Below are 9,873 nucleotides of genomic sequence, written 5' to 3' on the forward strand. Positions count from 1 at the left end.
ATAGCTTTATAAAAAAAAAAAAAAAAACCTCATAATGGGTTGTAGATAAAAATGTAAATATAAAACTTTTAGAAGGTAACATAGAAGAAAATCTGCAGAACCTAGAGCTTGTCAGAGTCTTAGACATGATACTAAAGCATTACCTATAAAAAAATTGATAAATTAGACTTCAGCAAAACTAAAATTAAATGTTCTGCTAAAGGCATGGTTAAGAAGATGAAAAGACAAGCTGGACTGGCAGAACATATCTGCAAACCACATATCTGACAAAGGATTCATATCTGGGATATATAAAGAATTCTCAAAACTCAAGTATGAGAAAAAAAAATCCTAATTAGAAAATGGGCCAAAGACATGCACAGACACTTCATAGAAAAGGATATACAGATGGCAAATAAGTATATGAAAACATTTTCAACATCACTAGCCATTAGAGAAATTCAATTTAAGATCATTTTGAGGCATCACCACTTACCTATTAAAATAGTTCAAGTAAAACATCTGGCTAGGTGGGGGAACTGGACCACTCATACATTGTTGGCGGGCATGTGAAATAATACAGTCGCTCTGGAAAATAGTTTGACAGTTCCTTGAAACACTAAAGATACAATTGTCATACAACCCAGCAATTGCAGTCTTGGTCATTTATCCTACAGAAATGANCTTTAGTTGTGTTTTTTAATTCTCTACACACAATATGCCCCTTTATTGTCTGCAGCCAGGAAAGACAGCTCCCACTGCCCTGCCCTTGGTACACCACTGCTGAGAGGTAACAGTAGTACCATCAAAGCTTTCATTAAAACTGCTGTCCTTCCACTAAAGCATGGGCCAGGCACCCCCCTCCCCTCCAAAAAAATAAATGACTTTAGAAATAGCAGCAAATAGAGGCTATTTCTGAAATCCATATTCATAACACTGTTTCCCTTCCCTAAACGAGAGTCTTGGCCCTTCTGCACCTTATTCAGGGTCTCTAGTCCTTTCCACGGTGAACAATTGAAAAAGGCTCCAAAACACCTTGGACAGTGGATGACTTGGTGACAGCCATGCTCCCCAGAAAGAAGAAATACAGTTGGCGCTTTGAGGAGGGCTTTATGCCTCTGATTTTCCATTTTCAGGCAGCACTTGATTGTGACCCCACCAGGTAAAACACCATTGGTTTATTTGGACTTAATCTGAGATTGTAATACCTCCTGCCTGACATCATGGGGTTCCTTTAAGCAGAATTAGGCATAGAGGGAGGATTAGATAAAAGGCACTCATCTAAGCTGGGAAGGATATACTATTCTGATTACTGTGAAGTGTCAGTGGGGAAAACCTCTCACCCCTGATTTCATTTAATAGTAGTAGTAGTAGTAGTAGTTGCTTACATCTTAATTGAATTGGTTACAAATTAGGAAGTTTTGGCCCAGCCCTATAAAATGTCATTTTATATATAGACATTATGAGAAAGCTCATGCTAATGATTATTATTATAATCTTAGTAACTGACAATATACCTTGCCACTCATGCACACACACATACATACACACACATATATGCATACAGACATACACCCGACTCACTGTGGGCTCTTTATAAATAAGTAAAGGAGATAACCAGAGCAAAAGAATTAGGCAGAGAGGGAAGGGAAGTTCAACAATCACTTGTGGACCATCATGTGCCACATACTCTGCTTGGGGACTTTACATATCTTAGACTATTTAACCCTCATCGCATAACATGCAAAGTAGGTGCTATTATTATTATTGTGTTACTGATGAGGAATTGATGTAAGAGGGCTGAGAGAAGTGAAGTGAAATAATCAGATTATGTCACTCTCCTGCTGTTTAAAATTCTAAAATGATTGCCATTTCCCCAAAGTATAAAAGTCCTAAGTCCTCATCCTGATCTCCAGGCAGCATTCTGTCAATCTCCCTAGTTTCTTCTCAGGCCCCTTCCCTCTTGCAATAGACGCTCCAGCCACACTTTTGTTCAGTTCCTCTAATGTGCCATATTCTTTTCTGCTCCAGAGCCATTGTTCATGTTATCCTCTCTGCCTGGACTGCTCTCCTCTGTGTCCACCTGCATTTACCAGTTATCTCCTACTCATTCTCCAGGTCTTAGCATAGATATCATATCCTCAGGTCTCAAGAAAGCTTCCACTGACTTCTTCCTTTACTCTCTAATGTCCCTCAGACTATGTTAAGTCCCTTTGTTGTATCCTTCAGTTGCATTCTGCATCTCATCCCTACTACTCATCACATGGCTTTATATGTAATAGTGCGCTCAGGATCCATTATCCTCCATTATGAAGCTTCTTGTTCACAGACCATCCTATTCTCTGCTCTATCCCTAGTATCATGCATAGCACATGATACATGTTTCATAAATATTTGTTGAATGAATGTATATTTAAGTTATCTATAATTGGTATATAATAGGTACTCAATAAATATAAACTATAAATATAGTTGTTATTATTATTGTCCAAGGGCAAATACCTAGTCGGGGCAGAACCAAGATTTACACCAAGGTCTGAATCTAAAACTCATTTTTCTTTTACAGTATGGCTCTGTTTGCAGAAATGAGTTCTAGACCCAGAATTGCCACCATCTGTCTGGCTGTATGACTTAGAGTAAGACACTATATCATTCCGAATCTCAGTTTTCTCATCTATAAATTGAAGTAGGGATAGGCAAAGTTTAGATTGCTCTTCATGTAATCTAGAAGAGAATCGAAGCCTAGATAGGAGAGGTTCTAAATAGTTAATTAATTGACCAAGAACCCTTAATATCTTTATGCTCTTTAGCCTGGGTAACCCCACTCAGGCAGTGTGGAGTAATGGGTGATGTTAGAGAGTCCATCCTGGGCTTAAATCTCAATGTCCTTTTTGCTAGCTCTGTGGTCTTGGGTAAGTTAATACCCTGAACCTCAATTTTCTTCTTTACAGATGGTATAATAATGTCTACATTTTTATGCCTTCTTAAGGTAAAAACAATATAATGACATGGAAATAAATTTTTGAATATAGAATGAAAATTTTCCCACATGATCCTACCCAAACAATTCTTTCTATGCTTCTGTCATCGACAGCTACCTTATGATACAGGAGCCACAGGCAATATTGAGAAGGGAGAGAGAGACAGAAGACTAAAGCAGGCTGTGGTCAGAGGGCAGAGTCTAGGGTGTGGAGCAAGAGCCCCCATGGGATGGGATGGAGCAGAGGATAAAGCCAGCTACTGAGGAAGAAAAAATGAGATGCCAAATCTGAGGAATGGACAATGGCTAGGCGATACTTGAGAACCAGAAAGTAGAGAGCCAGTGTAAGGATAACAATGTACCCTGGAGGGGCCTCCTTCCAAATTTTTGTGACCTTGTCACTTAGGCAGACTTCACTTAGTGTATGTGCTGCCAAAGTGAGCACTCAAATGGTCTTAAAGATCCTTACAAGTGTACCCTGCTGATGCCTTTTCTTGTTTAGTCACATGCACGTATATTTCGAAATTGCAATCTTAACATGTATACTTTTTGACTGCATAGCATATCTTCAGTATTTTTCATGTCACAAGTTTTCATAATGATTCTTTTTAATGGCTGCCAAATATTCCAGTTTTGCCAATAACCCAGAAATCACATTCCTGTATATTAACTTTTTTGCTTCCTTGAATTATTTCCTTAGAATAAATTCTCAGGTGTGGATTACTGAGTCAGAGGGTAGGCAATTGATATATAACAATGAGAAACAGGTTTTATTTTTCTAAGAAATGAGCTACAGTTCTTTTCTTCTTCCTGTTCTGGAAATGATGAGTGGACTTTATAGAGCCATGTTGTCCAACATAAAAGCCAATAACCACATGTGACTGTTTAAATTTAAAGTTTGATTAATTAAAATTAAATAAAATTCGAAATTCAGTTTATCAGTTGTACTAGCCACATTTCAAATGCTCACTAATTACATGTGCCTAGTGGCTGTATTGGAAAGTATAGATACAAAACCTTTCCTTTATTGTAGAAAATTTAATGGATAGTACTGCTCTAGAGGTTCTCAAGAGGTTATGGTTAGCATCTGGGGTGGGAGCTAAAAACCTGTCCAATGTTTGCAAATGTCCCATAAAGAACAAAATTATATCCATTTGAGAACCAATGATGTTTTATTTTAGATGAAAGACTCACCTAACTTTTTAAGGATGGATTCATGTTGGCTCTGCTTGGAGAGAGGCAAGCTTAGAAAGATGGCTTAGGAAGAGCCCTGGCTCAGAGGCTAATTCTGTACTCCATTCTCATTTTCCTCCCTTCTCCTCCCGATATGTATCCTGGTTTTGGGGAATTGCAGGAACAAGACCATGCAAATGGAGAAGATTAAGGCCCGTTTGAAGGCTGAGTTTGAGGCCCTTGAATCAGAGGAGAGACACCTGAAGGAATACAAGCAGGAGATGGACCTCCTGCTACAGGAGAAGATGGCCCACGTGGAGGAGCTCCGACTGATCCATGCTGACATCAATGTGGTATGTAGCTAGCTGCCTGAAGCCTACCTCTGGGCTCTTTGAGGAATAAGTAATAGTGAGTGCTGTAGTCTTTCTTTAAGTTGCTGTGGCTAGCTTGGGGAAGTAGACATCAGGCTGTGGTGGAATTGAAGAATCCAGGACTTCTGAGATCCCACTTTGGCTCTTTTACTGATAGACTGTGTATCACTGGATAAATCCCTTCTTCTTTCTGGGCTTCATTTTGCCTTTTTGTACTATGAGAGGGATTCAGTCACCTCTGAGGTCTCTTTCAGCTCTGATGTGCTTATTCTGGGAGTCTGGGAGTTAGGAGCTAGTCTTGGTGAAAAGCAGAACAGGCAGTTGCCTATGGGGTCTAGCCTAAAGGTCTCCAAACTTCTAACTGGGCCAAATAAATTATTTCTGCTGGTCTGCAAAAGTGGGACCCCTCATGAGAGTCTCTCTTTTGGAGATTCTTGGAACATGAAGAATGAACTGTCTGCTAAGGTGATAAGTTCCGAACTTTTTGGAATTGCTCAAAGTCTGAATGATCACCTGTCTGGGCTGCAGTATTGACGATTCCTTCACCAAGAGAAATGTTGGAGGTGTTGACCTATAAGATCCTTTCCAACTCTTAGAGCTTATGACAATGAGAAGTCTTTTTCTTTTTTTTTTTTAATTACATTTGAATGAGTTAAATATCTATTCTTGGGAAAGTCATTTCTGTGCCAATACTTATTTCCTAATTTTGCCAGGCCTAGGTTTTTAAAGGAAATATGAATGCAATTTGGACAGTAGGTATTTGGGATTTTCTGTGTCATAAGATCACAGGATTCCAAGGTCTTATGAGGAGTTGGCATTTCTGCTGCCAGATAACCCAAGGATACAGAGCCAATGAAATGAACAAGATATTAGCCACAGAGGAGCTAAGAATCTAGGCCAATAGATCTCAAACTTGAACATGATTGAGAATCACCTGGAGGGCCTGTTAAAGCTGATTGTTAGATTCCACCCTAGAGTTTCTGATTCCATGTGGCTGGGCTTGTGCCTGAGAATGTGTATTCCTAATGAGTTCCCAGGTGATCCTGATGCTGCTGATATGGTGACCACATTTTGAGAATCATTGATCTAGAGGAAAGGCCGCTAGCTTGGGTGGCAGAAACCCTGAGTTTTTATCTAGGCTCTACCCCTAAGAAATATTTCTCTGAGGAAGTTTCCTCTCTCTGAGTCTCAGTTTCCTGATCTGTAAAATGGTGGCAGGGTCTACTAAATGAGCTCTAAAGGCCATTCCATCTCCCAGGTGCTATATTTATATAATACATGCCATTTATTGAGTCTTTACTCTGTGTTAGTCCCTGTACTGAGAGCTTTATGTAAATATAATCATTGACTCTTCACCAAGATTATATGAGGTAGATACTATTATTATCACCATTATATAGATGAAGAAACTGAGGCTTGTCAAGAGTCATATACGATGCATAGCAGATTGAGGACTTGAGCACATATTGGTCTAGCTCTGGAACCTGTGCTATTATCCACTCATCTGTATAGCCTTGTCAAGAATTTTGGGGTCTTTTCTCTGTTACTACCTCACTCTGTGTTCCAGATGGAAAATACCATCAAACAATCTGAGAATGACCTAAACAAGCTGCTAGAGTCTACCCGGCGGCTACATGATGAGTATAAGCCACTAAAGGAACATGTGGATGCCCTGCGCATGACTCTGGGCCTGCAGAGGCTCCCTGACCTATGTGAAGAGGAGGAAAAGCTCTCCTTGGAGTAAGCTGCCCGCCCCCATCCCTGCAACAGACACCACACACAAACACACGCATATACAGAGCCTGGTCTGAATGTCAGGGTACCCAGTTATAACCCCAAACCTATCAGTGGCTGACTCTTTGTATGACCTTGGACATTCCTCTGTGCTGGGCTGTTACATCAAAAGAATGATGATTCAACTAGAATTACTAGATAGCTTTTAAAATTCTTTGTGTAATTTTAATAATACAAGACTCTTCGTGTGTGTCTGTGTGTGTGTGTGTCTGTGTTTGTTGTGGCTATACTCTTAAGAGGTCAATTCCCAAGTCACTGTCTAGAAGAGATGTCCAGAAACCTTTGAAAACACAGAAGGCTGAGCTTTCATGATCTCCAGGGACTAGCCACTTACTTCATCTTAAGACCCAGAGTTAAGAAGTAGGCTTACCTTACAGAGAGACAAAGTTCAGTTCGGTAGAAGGAAACACACTTCCTTAAGTCAGAGCAAGTGGAAGTGGTGAGTTTGTTATTCCTAGAAGTATGTCGGTAGAAGCCTGAGGACACTTAATAGAAATACTGCAAAGGAACATGGGATTGAGGGTAGGTGAATAACCTCTGGGGACATTGCTAACCTTGGGATTTCTTTATTTCTGGATCTGTCAGAGCCAAAGAACAGGATGATTATCTTCCCAGCAGACAATGGATCTGGTACCAAGAGAGAAGAACCTTGTGTTGGGGAGGGTGTAGGAACTTTCTATAGTGAGCCATAATCCAACTCCTTTGATTCTGTGGCATGGAGTTCTTAAGAGGGGAAAGGTTCTCCTTGTTTTCAGAATGATCCAGCTAATGTCTCTCATCTCCAAAGTTACTTTGAGAAGCAGAAAGCAGAGTGGCAGACGGAGCCTCAGGAGCCCCCCATCCCTGAGTCCCTGGCCGCTGCAGCCGCTGCCGCCCAACAACTTCAAGTGGCTAGGAAGCAGGACACTCGACAAACAGCCACCTTCAGGCAGCAGCCCCCACCTATGAAGGTGAGTGAGCTGCATAGGGGCTGTAGAAGAAGCAAGTTATGCTTAAGCAGCTCCATGGAAGGCTGGAAGATATTGGCCTTATTTATTTGAGACCTTTCTAAAACATCCTTTGCTTGGGACACAGAAGAGTATGGTATATGTGTTGGAGTAGACCTGCTGGTTTTGTTGCCTCACATTCTCAGAGGAGTTAGAATGCAGGGAGATTGGCAGTGTCTGCTAAAGTATAATTTTCAAAAAGTTAGAAACATGACTTGTACAAAAATATAATAAGCATATATCATTAATGAGGGAGCCAGCAGGATTACAAAGCTGGTTCCAAGAGCATTTGAGGAACAGATAATTATGTAGTCAGGAAAAGAAAGGAATGCTGAAATAAGTTTGCAAAGTTAAATACAGAACTGGTTAATGTCCCACAGGGCAATTAAACTATAACCTTTGTGATTATCTTTTCTTTATAACAGAAATAGTCTGCATCTCTATTGGGCAAAAAACATTCATAGCTTATCAGTATAAGTCGCAGCATCTGGGCCCTGATCAATAGTAAATAGTCAAACAAAGGGACATTCTCCTAGAGCAGGGGCCAGCAAACTAGAGCCCACGGGCCAAGTTTGAACTGCTCCCTGATTTGCAAATAAAGTTTTATTGGCCAACACGCATACCTGTTTATATATTGTCTATAGATTCTTTCATGTAAAACGGTTGGTATTGAGTAGTTACAACTAAGACCATATAACTCAAAAAGTCTAAAATATTTACTATTTTGGCCTTTACAAAAAAAATCTACTGATATCCTGTCCTAGAGAATTGATCCTTAAGTGGGCTTGTTAAACCATGTTCCAGTATAATGCTAAATGGATACGCAATTCTCATTTTGCCTTATTTCCAAGTTTTGGATGTTTTCCCTCAATACCCCTTTTTGACCCTTACTCCCTTATATCTTTTACATTACTTATATCCAGCGCTGATCTCTCTACTTGAGTCTCACTCACTGATTACTGCTCCTTCCTGTTGGGAGAAAAAGCACTATTGCTTTCTGGACCCATGGGGATCAGAAGGCTGAAGCACAGACTAGAAAAATCTGACTACTAACTTTCTTTGTCCTGTGTACCCCACCAGGCCTGCTTGTCATGTCACCAGCAAATTCACCGGAATGCACCTATATGCCCTCTGTGCAAAGCTAAGAGTCGGTCCCGGAACCCCAAAAAGCCAAAACGGAAGCAAGATGAATGAAGAGAGGGAGAACACATGGAGCTCTGCTGCTCATAACCCTTCCCTTGGCCAGTGATTGATCTCCTAATGTGAAACAACCCTTCCCCACCTCTACCAAGTTTCCTGTTTAATGTGATAAAAGCACACAACCGATTGCTCACTTTGTTCTTATTTCTTTCTGATATTGGGGTTTAGTTTAGGAAGAGATGTGATTCAGGTGCTAATGAAAGTGTATCTGATGATCCCTTCTTTCTCCCTACATTTCAACCCCTGCCCTTGTTTGGAGCTAAAGGAAGGGCAGAAGGCCCAGATGTAATTCTCTGTCTCTTATGCCTGAGGCCTGGGACTAAGGTCTGAGGATTGGGGGAGAGCCATATCTTATTTCACGTAAAGGCTCCAGTGTGTCCCCTCCCTGTACTTTTGCCTTAGTCTTCTAGCTGGACTTTCCAGTAGGCTTGGTGCCTATGTTTGCCCTAAGGTCATCTCAAATCAAGGCCCAGAGGTAACTTGGAAAAGCCCTCTTTTTTATATTATTTGTGGAGGCCTGGCTGTTATTATAGAGTTCACTACCCTACACCCATCCTCAGTCTCCTAGATATACAAAAGTTCTCAGGTACCAGGCTGTGTATCTGGAGATCCTGAGATCTGCAGGCCTTTCTCCCATAATCCTAAGTTTTGCAAATCAGTAGTAGAAGTTCCCCACAGTGACTCAAGGGACAGAGATAGGGGTTGGCTGACTGAAAAAGTTTTAGCTCTAGGTCTCAGTCCCTGGCTGGGGAGGGAGAGATATTTTTCCTTCCTTCTTTAACTGCAAGTTTAAGTTGCCACAGTGTCTGTGTTCATAATATAAGAGATTCCTCTGCTCTTTGAAAGTAAGAGTGTTATGTCTGTACAAATCCTTTTAAATAAACATTTGTTCTTTGAAGTAAAGGCTGACTGAGTGCCTATAAGTACCAAGTAATAGAAAAGATGTAATGCCCTTTCTCTTTCTGGGTAGCTCTTCTTCATTCTTATTCACGCCCACTTACAAATGAGGAAACCAGGCACACTACTGCACAATAGTTTATCTTATTATAATTTCCATTTATTCAGTACTTACTCTTTGTCAGGCCTTTATTCAAGATGCTTGATATAAATGATTATATTTGATTTTCAAAACAACTTTTAAAGCTAAGTATTCTTATTGCCATTTTTCCAGAAAAGTAAACTGAAGTTCAGAGAAGTTAAATAACTTGTCCATAGTTAAACAAACTTCTAGCAAGAGACATTTCAGTAACTGAACCCAGATTAGTCTGGCTTCAGAGACCATTTTTTTCTACTTTTTATCTATAATCCTTTTTTAAGCTTTCTTCCTCTTTGGAATGCCTTGATGATAGGAGTAGTTAAAATAACTCTGGACTAGAAATCTGGTACTAGG

At 40.3% G+C, this 9,873-nt stretch overlaps 1 protein-coding gene across 3 annotated transcripts in view; it reads left to right on the forward strand.

The window, feature by feature from the left end:
- ZC4H2 (zinc finger C4H2-type containing) overlaps positions 1-9,386 on the forward strand; it is a 71,252-nt gene extending 61,866 nt beyond the window's left edge. For all 3 annotated transcript variants that reach the window (XM_039850271.1, XM_039850273.1, XM_039850270.1), the window contains 4 exons: positions 4,314-4,485; positions 6,071-6,243; positions 7,085-7,247; positions 8,364-9,386. In XM_039850271.1, coding sequence (XP_039706205.1) covers positions 4,314-4,485; positions 6,071-6,243; positions 7,085-7,247; positions 8,364-8,477 — 622 coding nt within the window. In that variant the 3' untranslated portion in view covers positions 8,478-9,386. The remainder of the gene's footprint in view (positions 1-4,313; positions 4,486-6,070; positions 6,244-7,084; positions 7,248-8,363) is intronic.
- Positions 9,387-9,873: the final 487 nt, after the last annotated feature.

The sequence above is a fragment of the Pteropus medius genome, unplaced genomic scaffold (assembly GCF_902729225.1).
Source record: "Pteropus medius unplaced genomic scaffold, Ma_sr-lr_union100, whole genome shotgun sequence".
Classification (NCBI taxonomy): Eukaryota; Metazoa; Chordata; class Mammalia; order Chiroptera; family Pteropodidae; genus Pteropus; species Pteropus medius.